Genomic DNA, 16240 nt, shown 5'->3' with positions numbered 1-16240 from the left:
CACTTTTCTCTTACTCTGTGACTTTACTCAGATGTTGGAAGTTTCTTAAAAACAAACCAACCAACCCAAAACCACCTCCCCTCCCAACCTTGATATTTTTGCCTTACAACCTCCACTGCCATCTGATAACCAAATCACACCTTGGGTCCAAGTTGCTTTTGTAGATGATCTGGAGATTATAGAGAATTTTTAATGAAGTTGGTATTTTTCAGGTTAAATAACAGACAATTATTTTGTTTAATGATGGAAAGTATTCTTTCAATATCTACTAGATACTTGGTATCTAGCTGTTAGAGTAGTATTCCCTCTATGCTTGTCAGCTTAGTTTAGGATATGCCTGAGCTATATTATTTGTCTAAAAGCTGAGCTTGAATGGAATGACATCTCTGCAACCTGCTAGTTACTGAACTTAATTAAGAGTACCTCAAAAACTTTGTATATTAATTATGAAAACAATGAATATTGACTCCTCTCATCTGTAATAAACAGTGACCCTAAAAGACAGCTTTTGCTTTGTATTTTTTTTTATGCCAACAACATGCTGTGTTCACCACAACATGCTTGCAGGAGATTCTCATACACATCCGTGTTAAAACAAGAACGTCTGTATTGCATTAGAACTTGAGCTCTGATTTTGAGCTAAAGATGGTTTAAATTTGCTGTAGGTAGCATAGGTTTGGCTCAATAGGCAAAAAAGTAAACATTCAGCCAGAGGTAAGAACTGCCAGTTTTAAGACATTTGGTAAGTATCATACCGTTGTTTTATACCTGAAGATGGTGAAAGTCCTGAATTTTGTTCCTGGTGGCTGGATGCTAATGTACCTTTTCGTGTTAGTGCCATGACCAGTCACATAATAACACAGTCCTTGTTAAAGAGGGATTAATCTGTGAATCAATTCTGATTGTAAAGGAGATTGCAGTTATGTTGTATTGGAGAGCAATCTAGTGCTTTGTCTCCATGAAGTGCTGTCTTTTGAGAATAATGTTGCCTTGTACTTCTAACAGGTCTGTTCCTCAAATGGTTTGATTATAACTGACTGGTTTTACTTATGTAATGAGACAGTAAATGAAATTATAGTGGCTTGAAATCTTAAAAAATAAATGTTACTTGGATAACTTTATGGCCAGGTCATCTGCCATATTAATGCCTGTTGATATGTGGAGGTTTTGTTTTTTTTTTTTTAAATGGAAGTTGTGGTAGTTGGGTTAAAAAAAACATAAACAAACAAAAAAACCAAAAAACAACAAACAAAACGGACAAGATGAAGTATGGTCTGGTGATTACTTGTATAAACTGAGATATGTAAAATTGTTCAATTTTATATTAATTCATGGGGCGTTCTAGAGGAATTTAATATGCAAAAGTGACTGATGTTACAGTGTTAACAATACTGTTGAAGTTTAATTAGGTTGTTGCAAAATTAAAAACCAAGCTATTTCATCAGTTATGTTTGGATTGCTGAATGCTGTTCTTCAAATTGTGAAGATTAAATTGGATATTTTCCTATTTTTCTATTGTAGGAAAAGTTCGGTGGCAAGACTTTGATCAAGATGCTTATGTTGGCGCTACCATGGTGCGATCTGGTCAGGATCCATATGCCCGCAATAAGTTTAATCAGGTAGAAAGTGACAAACTGCGAATGGACCGAAGCATTCCCGACACTAGGCATGATCAGTAAGTGCCAAACTGAGCCATGTTTGGGTTGGATTAACTCTTTTGTATTTATGACTTTTGAGCAGCAGGTGATTTTTCTAAAGCAGGAGCTCTCCAGCTTTCGAAATGACAGGAACAGTAAACTGTGGTGCGATCCTTAAACAGTGGGTTAAAGAACAACGAATCTTATTCAAGTTTTTCTGTTTCCATGACTTCCATCAGTGTGTATTCTATATCCAAACTGGTGCTGCATTTCAGTCTCTTTTTGTTCCTATGTATCAGATGGCTTTTCTTGGTTTCACATTTGAAAGTGTCTTTCACTGTGAGGATGATCAAACAGTGGAGCAGGTTGCCCAAAAAGGGTGTGAAGTCCCCAGGCTTAGGGATATTCAAAGCCCAATGCACAGCCTGCTGTAGCTGGCCCTATTTTGAGCAGGCAGTTTGGACTAAAAGATTTCCAGGGGCCCCTTCTGACTTCAATTGCTCTGTGATTTTGTTGTTATAAGTATGTGATGATTGTAAACTCCAGACCTGAAGGAATCCATTTATGCACACCTTGGTGAACATAGGACAGAATTACACTTCAGATGCTTAAATACTTTTGCTACGTCAGGCTGCTTGTGCAGATTCAGGAAATAGTACACTTCAGAGTGAGGAAAAATATTACTTTCTTGTGGATAGAGAAGACTTTCATTTAAAAAAGGGTTTGAGTAACTTGACTAATCTTGTTTAAGCAGAATTGATTAATATTAAAACAACAGTTGCTCATTAGGACTTCCATAACTTAAAGAAAAATAACAAAAGCAGGTTGAACTTGGCTTTAAAAACTAGGCAAGCATAGTCTCAAAGCATAAAATTAGCCAACTGTGTATAGTTTATTTGCCTAACTAATTCTGCAGTGAGGATGAACGTACATTGACAGCTTTGTGGGTAGAAGAAGCTGGAGGAGACACCAGAGGGAGAGAGAAAAGGAAGGTGCCTGGTTTTTTTCTCCATAAAGCTCTTTAATCAGGAATGGCATGGCAAAGGAGATTTGTATAGAAACTCAGACACTGTGTCATTTTTAAATCCCTTGTATAATAGCATGGTTTTAGGTTCCTTTAAGCAGATGACTTGTAGATAGAGTAAAGCAAGTCTTGTATAATTTGCCATTAATTGATGAAAGTAGGAAGAATCTGGTGTTTCACTTGTTGCCATGAAAACAGTGAAAAGCACGATGCCTATGGTATACTGAGGAGCTTAAAATGACTTTTGAATTTTCTTCATCACATATTCTTCTTTTTTACAAGAAATGCATTCTAACTTTTTAGATCAGGTATTCTTTTCCCACAAGAGCAAAGCTCAGCCACCAACTTTTAGAAGCTTCTGTGATTCAGATATGCTGAATTTGGAATTTTTCTAGATATTTAGTAACCTCTGAGGGGGGTCTAACAGACAAATGCTCTCCTTTGAGAAGAACTTAAATAAGAGAATTATATTACAGTGGCTATGTTTAACTGTCAGTGTTGTGATTATATGCTAACCTGCCTGGGTTTTTTCACTAAATGGAGCTGGAAAAGAACCCTGCAATGGAGAGAAAGAGAGAGAGAAGTTTCTGGGGAAAGGCCGTGTCTGTGCTGTGATTGTTACTTAGACTTCGCCATGGAGCAGATATAAGTGCCCATCAGTCTGTAAATGGTCATCTTTTTAAAGATGTGGTTCTGTGTTTAGTTGGCTCAACATTGTCACAGCTAGCCTTGTTCTTCAGCTTTGTTTTTCAAATTCTGCATGTTACAATCCTTAAAAACAGTTTTCTATTCTAATGAGAAGTTATATCTATGAGCAAGACCAGGATGCTACAGTAGCTTTAAAAATAAAAGGAGAAGTGGACATATGCCATTCCAAAGAAGAGACATACGGTAACCTGTGAACCCATGCATTTTCATTGAAAGTATGCCCATTTGCTTAGATTTATTGCATGCTTTTAAAGTAAAATACGTGCTCTGGTTTCATACTCAGTTGCTTGAAAGGTATTTATGACATACTGCAGTGATGGTAGTCCGGTGACTTTTCTGAACCTGCCTATATTTGACACTGACTTCTTAGCCTGTTGTGTACTAAGACAACTACCAAAAGTGGCAGAAGAGGAGTTGATTATAATCTTATCCGAAAACAAGATATTTCATTCTTCCTAGGTAGATGTAGTGTGTACATGAGTTTAGTAGATAACTGCTTCACAATGAAGGCTGTCTGCTAAGCCTGGGATGTAAATATTATGTTCAAATGACAGGGTATTATGTCTTTCAGGTGTCAACGGAAACAATGGCGGATAGATTTGCCAGCCACTAGTGTGGTGATCACCTTTCATAATGAGGCAAGATCTGCTTTGCTTCGAACTGTTGTCAGGTATACCTAAGAGAGACCTTGATTTTTCCCTAAAGGCAGTTCATTTGTGTCAGATAATGGCTTATGATGAGGAAGGGAAGTAACAATCCATTATGCTTTTCTGAAATGAACCATTTGCAGAGGGAAAGATGAGTCTTAATTTTATTGATGCCTCCAGTTCTTACATTCTGAAATAGTGATGTTAAACAAAATTGCTCCCCTTAACTACAAATGCATGGAAGTGTGGAACCAATTACCAGATGATGTGTGGAGGTTGGCTGTATAACTAGTTTCAAGAAAAAAGTCAGGGAATGTGGATTCTCAGGGGATATTTGACCTAAAGATATCTGCAAAACTTCCATGTTACAAGTTGTCTAATGCACTGATTTCTAGAGGCTTGAATTTTGGGGGGGAATGATTCTACGTGTGCCTCTCTTCACAAAGACTTTCTGTAAGAATAAGCCAATAGCTGTTGTTGAAGATAGTAGCATCCTGGGCTGGGTTCTGTGGCTTAACAAAGTAACTGCTTTTATGACACTGTTACAGAAAATTAAGACTGCTTAGCATTGAATGCTTTTTTTTTCGTCTGTTTCAGTGTCCTTAAAAAAAGCCCATCACATCTTATTAAGGAAATCATACTGGTGGATGACTACAGTAATGATTGTAAGTACTTTTACAGGGTCCTAACTTTATTTTGTTTATTCTAGTAAGACTTTCTGTAGATGCTAGTAGGTGACTCGCTTGAGAATCGGTCACATGAATAGGAGTTTGCAGGGACTGATCCAAAACCAGGTCTTAATTCTTTTGTATCTGTTATTGTGGAAATGTGAAGAGTTCTGATAAATAGTTCAGGTCTATTTTATTACTTCCTGCTAGCTGAAGGAGCAGAGTGTACAGCTTTTACATAGCATGTTATCTGATATAAAAGAAAAAAAAACCATGATGCTTGCACCAAATATTTTTGTAGCACTGCTTTAAATGAATGCTGGTCTCCATCAACCTCTTGGAAAAATTCTTACTGAATCAAAAATAAATAAAGGTTTTGTAAGTACTAGGATATCACAATACAAACTTGAACAATTGAAATGGACTTCTGAGTAACATTTGTTAAGGGAAGCTAATGTCTACACTTGCATTGCTAGTTTATAGCTAGTTTAGGATAGGTTTAAGCCTTAATGTTGGTTAAAAAGTGAGCTTTCTTATATGCAAAGAAAACAGTTAATCCTAGAAAATAGTTTAATCCTATAAAAGTTTTTTTTTCTTATGCAATGTAGAAACTGTCTAAAATAAGCATAGAGAATATAATTAAATAAAAATATTTCAAGAGTGTAAAATTAAATTAGCTTTAAATAACATAATGAGGGTAGTAATTTCTTAACCTGGTAACTTTTCTTTATTTCTGGTGAGACAAATAGGCATTTTTTTAAGCATATATCTTATATTTAACTACTTATGACAATAAATAGACTTTCCACTACAAAGCTTTTGTTTTTCTTTGAAGATAGCCACTCTTATGGTGGTATTGGATGGTATTGGATATCAAATTGGTTCTCATCACTTGATTTCTTTTTTTTTTAAATTTTATTTTTTAAAGCTGAGGATGGTGCTCTCTTGGGAAAAATTGAAAAAGTGCGGGTTCTTCGAAATGATCGCCGAGAAGGTAGGCTTAATCTGTGGGAAGGAAGATACAAATTCCACTGTGTTGCCTTATCTGTTAATCTTCAAGTCTTTTAAAGGAAGATTCTGCTATACATTCCATATTGAAGGGAGGATTTTCACTTTATAAATCAACTTACTAGTGGAAAGAATAAAAGCAAATACATTTGTGCAAGTAAAAACAGTAGTTCTGATTAATTCTGTATTGTTGTGTGCGCAATTGTTGGCTTTCACAGTGAAAGCTGACTTGAGAAATTGTCTTTCACCCTCAACCTCTCCTTTCTCTTACTGTACTGAATCCTCAGTTAAGCTGCTCCCATTGTATGTAAGTTCTCACTGTAAACTGTATGAATGTTTGAAATGATCCAGCTTAAAAATAGCCCTTTTTTGCCTGTTCCCTCACTAGAGATCATTTTGAGGATCCAGTTGATGGACAGCCTGGCAAACAGTTTGTTTGGCAGACTTGAGAGGGTTTGAGCAGCCAGGAGGGCTGGGACCACGTATGCCAGTTGTGCTGAAGCCAGTGTGCCATGTAACAAACCTGTCTTACGTTTTTGTTTTCTTCTTCGTTGCTTTGTAAATTATGGTCTCATATCACTGAGCCCTTCAGTCAGCAGCTTCCTGGCTATGGAGCTTAAAGTATTAGATACAGGCAACTGTTATTCTACAGCTGTTTGAAATAATAACTGAGAGTTGACAGTTGAAATGTCTGACTGAGTTAGCAGATATGTGCTTGTTTATTTTTATAAGCACTGTATCTTTTAAGCTGCCAGCCTGGCCTGGGGAGCAACTAGAATCATTAAATTGTCAGAAACTGGAAATTACACACACAAAACCTGTATGTCCCGTAATTAAAGTTACTGCAAACTGGTGGGTTCTTAGTGTTTAAATGTTTTGTTTGGAATACACTTGTGAACAAAGACTTGTTAGGAAAGCAGGCTTTCTATGACTTGCCATGGTTGCAGGGTTCTGAGTAAGTTAATATCATTTTTCTGATCAGTACAGCACTTAAAGATGGAAATAATAGTAATGGGAAAAAACAGAATGGAGTAACACTTTTTTGATTTTTATTATTTAGTAATTATAAATATTAACTTTGTATTGCATATACAGATTTGTACTTAAAAATATGCGTCAGTATATCTGAAAATGAAATACGATTTGACAAATCTTTTACTATGTCAGAAAAGAACAACTCTTTGCAGACTGAAGGCACAGTATTAGTTTACTTGGTATTTTTGTGAGATTAAGATTAAATTATTACCCATGGGATTTACTGTACTGTTCATAAAGTTTTGCCTAGGCATCCATATCAGGCATCCACCTGATAATTTTTTAAATTAAAATACTGTAAGACTTCATTTGATTGCTGGCTTGCTATGCTTGAGTCTGATACTCACTTTGCTTTTAATTTTCAAGTGTAGGCTGATATTGATACGTCAGACACATACAAATTAAAATTTAAGAGAATCAGTAAAATCAACCAGTGTGTAGGATGCTAAGAGTAACACATTAGTATGAACAACAGAGAAAAGCGGTGTGTTTTAAAACAAAAAATAAAAGGATGGTGTCTATGGAGGGGATGACATTGACTGCCTTGCTTTCAGAAATATGTGATAGTAGCTTTTAGTCTCATCTGTAAGACTGGAGTATGGGAACAGATGTGTTTTGGAGGGCTTGGTAGTCTATAGAATAAATGTTCAGGGGAACCTTCTCGACTTTCTGTTGTAAGGCTGAATGTGATTGTAGAGGACTCAGTGACCCAAGTGGCCATCTCCATTTTTTTGGCCCTAAATCTGAAATTAGAAACGCTGTTGTGTGTTTTCTGTGGAAGGGCAAGACAGTAGATTCTATAAGAATGTAAGTTAGAAATGATAAGCTCTGGAAGGAGGAATTGCAAAAATAAAGGAAACATAGAGTGCTTGAGGAATGGTTTGATGTGGAAAAACTGAACAGAACAGGTTCAAAGGTTGGAATTAGGGAGCCAGCACAAAAAGCAATGAGGTACAGTTAGCTGCCCACGTGCAACAGATAAGGTGTAGAAAGTACTGTCGGAGAGCATCAGCACAGCGCGTATCTACAACAGTGAAGCGCTCACATTTGCGGTAAGAGACAGTACAAGGATCTTGATGAGGCTGTTGCTGAATGTTGGACAGAGCAAACAAGCTTTTCCTCTTAAGCATCTTGTATTCTGTTTGGCAGAGTCATATTTTGGAGGTTTATTTTGTAAAGTGGATGGAAAGAAATGGGGTTGACTCTTTTACAATGTTTCAGTTGGGGGTGGGGTGGAAAAGCAGAACAGATTTGGTGGGGAACAATGTAGAAAGAAAAAGAAAAAAAAAGTAATTACTTGGCTTTGGTCTTGAGTGACAATGAAATCAATAATTTTTGAATAGTAATAGAGAAAAGTAGGGAGGAAATTTGCAGAGGAATGAGAGGAAGATTGCTATTTTTCTGTATTGAAGTACATGATGGGATGTTCTGGGGTATGTGTGTATATGTAACAAGGGACGTTAAGGAATGGTGAGGTCATCCAATGAACAAATATTAAAAGGGAAGGAAGGAAGGAAAGGAACAGGATAAATCAATGAGGGAATCTGTGATTGAGGTGTAGAGAAGAGAAGAACCTTTTGGCATTACCAGAAGTTCTTCCTAAAGAAATCTTTTCAAGATAAGATTAAAAAAACCCCAAACCCAAACAAACAAGAGAATTGCAGGAAACACCGGGAAAAGACAGTTGAAGGGGGTGGGAGGAAGGCTCTCAGACATGAATTAATGAAGTACGGTTATTTCTGGAAGAAGTTGATAGAAGAACGGACAGACTGTGGTGGGAACTAAGATGGGGGGTGGCAAAAAGGTGGTGAGGATAAGTTAATGATGGTGCTTTCCTCAGTTGTATCATAGAACTGTTGGAAAGGTGTTTGTTTTCTTGAGTAACGTTTATCAGTATAAATACTATTTACTGTAATGCAGACCCAGCTGTACTTGTGTATCACTTTTTTTGAAAAGGTACTTTAATTTTTCTATCTAAATCAGATTGAAACCTGTAGACTAGGGTGCAATGGGTTGGAAACTTGTGGGCTGTTTGTTATGAAGTCATTTCACTGAATTGTTAACTAGCATCTCATTTTGATAATGGAACTTGTGTGTTTGTCCTGTCCGAGTTAGTGATTTAATTCATAACTTACTTGGAATGCAGTAGTTTCTCACTACAGTTGATTGTTTTCCTCAGTAAGTACTTTAAACTTTTTACCTTTACTTCTCAGGCCTGATGCGCTCCCGTGTCAGAGGGGCAGATGCAGCACAAGCAAAAGTACTGACCTTCCTGGATAGTCACTGTGAATGCAATGAACACTGGCTGGAACCGCTTTTGGAAAGAGTAGCTGAGGTTAGTAAAGAGTTCTTCTAAAGTAATTTCCTGAAGGAGTAGCTTTTAAATTTTAAAGCCATCTGGTTTATACTACATTAATTTTATGCATTTTTCTAAGGAAGATTTTTCTCTGAAGTGAGATGATCAGAGTGTTCTGTGATTAAAACCCACTTTTTGTTCATTTAATCTGTGAACACAGGAACATAAAATGTGAATATTTATTATTATCTTTACAAGCAATTCAAATATATGCTGCTTTGGTTCTTTAGAGACGTCCTCAGTAAGTGTTGAAAATCTTTAGAGCAAAGTATAGTTCTCCTCAACCAACATCATCTCAATGTAATTCAGTTTACCTGAGTATTTATGCCTCATTAAGATTCAGTGTGATAATAGGAGAGAAGTTGAGCTGTGAAACCAAAATTCTCATGGAAATTAGCAGGGACTGTGGGCTCTCAGCTTCCATGAAAATGATGCTTAGTCCTGGAAAAGCAATTGAGAGGATTGAGAGTGAAAGTATACTGTTTTCTCCAGGGGTTGGTTATACTTGTTAAGTTGCTCTGGAGGAACTCAGCTGAAGTGGAAAGTGAATCAAGTGTGATCTCAAAAAGCACAGGGGAACACTCAAGATAACAGGGTTTTTCTTCGTTCTTAATTCCATTCCCTTTCTGGTAAACTCCCCTTTCTGGAAAGGCTTTCTTTCAAAATGCTCCTGGTCAAAATGGTTTTGCTAAGCTACTCTGTCTTGTTAATGCCCAGTTCTTCGCTTATCCTCCCTACACTTCCCTTTGCGTTTCCCCTCCAAGAGGTGGGGGGGTGGGAAGGAAATAAAACTCAGCTTCTCCATTGGCATATTGAGTATATATCGACTGATGACTGGTTTTCCTTATTCTGTTTGGTTCTATGATGCTTTACTGTGTATTCCAGAAATACTGTAAGTTGCCTAAGACATATCAGCAGTTAAAATCCTATTTTGGAGTAGAAATAACTTTAAGCAGCTCAGACCTGGACACTGTTAAAGTACCTAGAGCCTACAAAGCCCTTGAGCATGAGTAACATAGCACTTCCTTCTATTTTTGTGCTCGTGTGAAGTGTTGCAGCCTCAGAATGTTTGGGGGGGGATTTCTCTATAATAATTAACTAGGAAAATAAACTTGAAGGCATTAAATATATCTCAGAAGGAAGTGGAGAATGCTTGCAGCTAAAGCACTAACGGATTCTAGGATGTGGGAACTGTTTTCAAGCCTTTTTGTGTAAATGGTTTGAAGCATCTACTTCTTCAAGAAATCAGAAGAGAAATGGTAATTTTGGTCAACAAAACCTTGCTTTTAGTAAGACAGCTATTTTGCCAATTACCCTGTTTCTTTATGACTTTTTTCAGGGCATACTCATTTAGCTTTCTGAAACTGATATGGGATATGAAAAAGTGTTAACTTTTTCATCATAACAGAATGTAAAATCTCTTATTAAATTGCCGACAGTTTTGTGAAGATCCAGTATTACACGTGGTGTACTTGGTGGGAGAAACTGGTGCATATTTTGCTTTGTGCAGCAGCCACTTTTTAGCAGCACATGTATTATTAGATCCTTCAAAACTTACTTTTCACAATCATCACTTGATACACACTAATTATGTGTGCCATTGAACAGTTTTCAGCTGTATGAATATAGTTTTCCATTCTTAAAAGCTTGATGTTAAAGAAATAATTTATGTGGAATTCCAGTTTACTTTTATCTGGGAAGATTCCCAATCAACAAGTATGGGGATTGATAAAGTAGCTTCTAAGCTTTCTGCTTCTCCAAATAATTAAGGCATGGATAGTGTTTACATACAGTATATGATAGTTCTTTGTTATTTTAAATGGATTGATTTTGCTCACCGTACAGACGGTATGTTACTTGATGTTAATTGGTAGCATTTTCTTGATAGTCTCAGTGAAAAGAAGCTGAATAGATGCGAACTCATTCCTCTTCTGGCTTCAAAGGTAACTTTTTCAAGGTCAGGGCTACTCTGCCTTAATACAGTATTTTCTGATGTGCTGCTGCATCTATTCCGTATGTGGTGGAAAGTGTGGGCTTTTTCTTTTTTTCTTTTGTTCCAGAATTGCCCACTTGGCATTTAATTCTGTTGGAGTTTTGGGGGATTAGTTGTGTGTGTTACAATATAAAAATTTATAGCTTCCAAGGAACAGTCTGAATTGAATCAGTTCTACAATACTCTATCTGATGTGCTGTAACCACTTTAGAAAGCTGTGTCTTTGACCTCTTGCTTGTGTTAGGAGCACCTGAGGCATCAAACCCTCCTCTTCAATTGAAGGATGATCCATCCCACAGTTTTCTTCTTTGAGATGGTTTCCTGGTTAGACTATCTTTGTCTATTGACCAGGCTTGCTTGGCTTTCCTAGAGGCGTCTGACACTGCTAGGGATTTTTCTTCAGCAATTTGAGCGAAGGCTTAAAGCAGAAGCAGCATACATACAAGGTGAACATTTTAGAGTTCAGAAGTACAGATACCTGTGTAACCTGGAGCTGGTATATCATCTTCTTTTTGTTCCCTCCTGGAGAATGGTTTTCTGCCTGTTTCCCTAAGACTACCTTTTATGCCCTCTAGATTTTTTTGTGTGTGTTAGGGGAGATTAAACGAGGAGACAGTGGAGGTTAACCCTTTGATTCCCCCAAAATGTCAACACAGTAATGAGTATATGCAATCTTGAAAATATTGGTAACTACTAGCTATTTCATGAACATTTGTCCGCTTGACTTTTTCCATTTCCAATTTCTAATCACTTTGATGTTCTATTCTTATAATACATCAGTTATATGAGAAAAATGAAAATTGAAAGATCCTGGTGCAGAACTGAACTAATCTGTTTTCATAGCATAGCTTAAATCCTATATCACTTTTAGGAAGGTATTTTTAAACAAAGATGATCTTAAAAGGAAGAAAGAACTAAGATTAAGAAATGAGATGTAGATTCCTTTTTATATCTGTCTCAGATTTTTGTGACCTTGAATGAGTCAACTTTTAACTGGCACAATGCTGAAAGGAAAATATTTATGTTTTCTCTTAAGAGTGTTGTGAAACTTAATCTTTGAAGTGTCTTGAGATTTTTTTTGGGGGGAAGCAATGTATGCAGAATCTTGAGGATAATTTCTGATGGTTTATGAGAATAATATATAATAGTCTAACTCTCTAGAGCATACATAACCTCCTTATGAAATATTAAAATGAAATAGTCTGCTACAAATTTCCAGGCACTACAGACTTGCAGTATTCACAGGTTATTTCTTTCCACTACCCTCACCAAGAAGCACATGGTTTTCCAATTGTGTGTTCCATTATAAGTTATGGTGTCAACCCTTCAGAATGAAACAAGAGATTACAAAAAGAGGTTCTTTTTGCTTGTGTTTTTGTTTCTAAATCAGATTTCTACTTTAACCACATCAGATTTCTACTTTAATCACACTATGGTTAAATAAGTAACTTGCTTTAGGATAATTTAAAGGGAGCAGCTGCTTTTTAGTGTTTTGAGTGAATGAACTCCCTGTACTTTGGAGACCCACAAGCTCTTTCCAGCAGTCTCTGCATTAACAACTTTGTAGTGCCCTGCAAAACATCACCTTAAGAATGTGTGAGTCTTTTGTCTGCTTTGCTGCTGAGCAAATCTGTAATTTCAAATCATGGAAGGAACAACCTGCTTCCAAGCCAATAAAGTGGGGGTTGTTCATCGAACTGAATGGTCGCAACCTAGGTATTTGTCTGTCAGAGAAACAGCTGTTGAGTTGTTTAAATAATACATTAGGTGTAACAAGTGGTGGTAGTGTGGTGTCGCACTGATATTGATAGGACTGATCAGACCAGCAGTAAAAGCCTGAGGAAATCCCAAATGTGTAGAGACAACGTGCTACCTGCTTACTCAGCACGGTGGAGTGGAGATAAGTTGAAGCCTAACTGAAGCTCTACTTAATGTGACACCTGATAGATTGGGCAACTTTTACCACCAGGTTCAACCGAGCTGAGTAAATTTTTGTCAGAAAAGGTTTTTAGAGGTGGCCATAGATGTTGGTCTTTTCCCAAGTAACAAGTGATAGGACAAGAGGAAATGGCCTCAAGTTGCGCCAGGGGAGGTTTAGATTGGATATTAGGAAAAATTTCTTCACTGAAAGCATTGTCAAGCACTGGAACAGGCTGCCCAGGGGAGTGGTTGAGTCACCATCCCTGGAGGTATTTAAAAGACGTGTAGATGTGGTGCTTAGGGACATGGTTTAGCGGTGGATTTGGCAGTGTCAGGTTTAGGGTTGGACTTGATGATCTTAAGGGTCTTTTCCAACCTAATGATTCTATTCTATAAGCTGTCTCAGTTTTTCCTTCCTCAAGAAGTGCTTACTTCATAGAGACAAACTGGCTTAACCATGATATTGCATTTCTAATATTAGATGAGACTTTTTTTTTTTAGAGTACTGATGTCTTGTGATCCTGCTGGATGATGCATGTGGAGTTGTTGGAAGGATTTTTGTTTTTTCTTAAAAATTATGTTGACAAGCACATCAGCTAAGGTAATTAACATTACTCAGAGTAGTATATGAGACCATGGTCAGACAGAGGAATGTGGTATCTGTACTACTGGAATCTTGGCTGCTGGAAATTAATAGCATTCATTAGTCTGAGGTGTTTTTAGGTTCTCTTTTCTATCTAAGTATCTGATTGTGAAGTGTGATTCTTCTAGTGTGAAATGGGTTAGCATTAACCTAAGACTTTCCTAATTGCAGAAAGGCCTAAGTGTTCATTAAAGGTTGGAGTAATAAGACTAGTACACTGTGTGGCTAGAGATTTGCTGTGGAAAATACCAATTGCCTGGATGCTTCTTTTCTTTCAGCTGGTTTTAAAAGCAAGAATGGAAGTGCTGTTTGCTCAACTGCCTTTAGAACTACAAGTTTGCTGCCTTCTTCAAGAGCAAGTTGGAAGAGGGGGATTACTTGAATATAAGTAGCCTAGAATAGAAAGAGGATGCCCAGCTATATAGTGTGGTTTCTGCTTTCTGAAGCAATGCTATTCACAGCACCGGCTATTCAGAGGCATAAATGGAAATAGGGGGAGAGCTGGGGGAGGTGTGCTAATGAAATCCTGGTGAACTGTTCAACATCTCATCCTGCCTGAATCTTTATATATTGATTTCATTATTTCAATATTACTTTCTAATATTTATTTTAGGACAAGACCAGAGTTGTGTCTCCTATTATTGATGTAATTAATATGGACAACTTCCAGTATGTGGGGGCGTCAGCTGATTTAAAAGGCGGTATGTACCTGTACTGGAATACAAATTAAAAAAAAAAAGGCATCAAGAATCAAAGCTCATAATCACTGCAGTTGTGGAATGAGCAGTTAACATACTGTTCTTCCCTTTCATTATCTAGTTTAAGTTCTATAGGTCAGTTGTTTCTAGGCTTCAATTTTAATTGGCCGTATTGTCTTCTGCCTTAAAACAGTTCATCTTTATTATACTAATTCTTAAAAGTTTGTGCTGCAATGTGCAGTATTCACTCCAATGCTTGTAGGATTGTTTAAATGTGTCAGAAGCAGCTTATGGCCAGAGCTTATGATTCTCTTTTTAGATAAGACAGGCTTTAATTGCTCTCTAGATTAGAAGCCCATCAGCAATGCAGTGCCTATGAGTTTTTTTCAAGATGCTGGTTTGCTTAAAAAATTTAAACTCTTCTGAATAAGCAGAAAGCTTTGCAATGTGTTTAAAAAATAAATGTTTGTTAGCCATGATCTGTAATTGTGAAGAGAGTAACATGTGACCTTGAAAATTTGTAGTGGTTATACCTTTACAGTTACAAAATCTCCTGTTAAATTGAGTTTAGAAGTACTACAGTTTCACTATGTCTAGCTAGTGTAAACTGTTGACAACAAATAGTAAAAAGACTTGTGAAGCCCTCAAAAAAAAAAAAAAGAAAAAATCTTCCCCTCCCCTTTTCCAAAGGGGGGAGGGCAACCACACACTAAATTCCTTACTTATTACAAGTTTTTAAAACTTTTTTCACTGTAAGCAAGAATCTAGCATTTAAAATAGCTGTGTTCTGCCCCCCCCCTTTTTTTTTTTAAATAATTGTTCCCACAATCCTGGAAACTAGACTGTCTGCACAAAGATGTAAGATGAGCCACAATATAGAAATTACGCAGTTCTCTTCCCATAATGTTTCAGTGTTCTCTGAATGGACTTTCTTGAATGAGAAAGGAAAAACCAATTTCGAGCCTGTTCTGTCAGTTATTAGTCTCTAACTGGCCACCAAGTGTTGTTCCAGTAAACTAAAATAAAAGCAATATTTGCATAATGTCACATATGCTTCAATTTCCAGTCAGTGATCTGGAGGTGAGAGGTTCTATATTCTTTTAATTAACGTTCTGAAATAACACCTACAGTGCATATATTCACAGTATGCTAATGTATAGTTCTGTGCTGTTATCTGCGTGCCAGCTTTATTAAAACCTTAAGGCTTTTACCCAATCTATTCATTATGCCACAAGTATGGAAATCTCTATACCATTATGTGGCTTTTAGTGTTGTCTGCATAGGAGGAGAAATTCTTTCATTGAAACCTTCGACTGGTTCCTGCAGGGTTCTTGCTCTTTAATTCTTCCCAAGTGAAGTGGGAGAAGATTGAGAGATCACTTCACTTGTTACTGCTTTTCATGCTTCATCTTTGGAACTACATTTCCCAATTTTTTTTTTTTTTTTTTACTTTTTGGTGCTTATTTTCTCCCCCTATACACAATAGAAATAGATTTTTTTTTTTTAAAGTGCATGGAGCTTCCGTACCTCTAGACTGAGGAGTGAGAAGCTGTCTTTTTTAATGTAAAAATAGAAATTTTGCGCATATCAGTGTTTAAAGCTATTTGGGGGCCTGTTGAAACATGAATAATATATTTCTTTTCACTTCCCAGAGGACAGATTACCACATTAGAGGCACTACAGCATTTGGCATCACGGGACACTTTCATTGGGCCAAGTCTAAACATGGAAACCAAACTATGCTTTCAACCTTAGATACAGTATCTCTGCGGCTGAAGCATGGGGAGTTGAGACAGCTGGGACAGCATTTGTGCCTGGTCTGTTTTGAAAGGACTTAATCACCCAAGACAAGCAACCTAGCAAATGCTACAAACTTTTTAAAGCGGACAGGGCTGAAATAATT

The 16240-nt window shown here is 37.0% G+C and overlaps 1 protein-coding gene across 3 annotated transcripts in view; it reads left to right on the top strand.

Annotated features, from left to right (window-relative positions):
* GALNT2 (polypeptide N-acetylgalactosaminyltransferase 2) overlaps positions 1 to 16240 on the top strand; it is a 98123-nt gene that overhangs the window by 59863 nt on the left and 22020 nt on the right. For all 3 annotated transcript variants that reach the window (XM_075146409.1, XM_075146410.1, XM_075146411.1), the window contains exons 3-8: positions 1522 to 1675; positions 3941 to 4039; positions 4614 to 4681; positions 5613 to 5678; positions 8941 to 9062; positions 14253 to 14340. In XM_075146409.1, coding sequence (XP_075002510.1) covers positions 1522 to 1675; positions 3941 to 4039; positions 4614 to 4681; positions 5613 to 5678; positions 8941 to 9062; positions 14253 to 14340 — 597 coding nt within the window. The remainder of the gene's footprint in view (positions 1 to 1521; positions 1676 to 3940; positions 4040 to 4613; positions 4682 to 5612; positions 5679 to 8940; positions 9063 to 14252; positions 14341 to 16240) is intronic.

This window comes from Calonectris borealis, chromosome 3 (assembly GCF_964195595.1).
Source record: "Calonectris borealis chromosome 3, bCalBor7.hap1.2, whole genome shotgun sequence".
Taxonomy (NCBI): Eukaryota; Metazoa; Chordata; class Aves; order Procellariiformes; family Procellariidae; genus Calonectris; species Calonectris borealis.
This window is presented reverse-complemented; position numbering and strand designations above follow the sequence as displayed.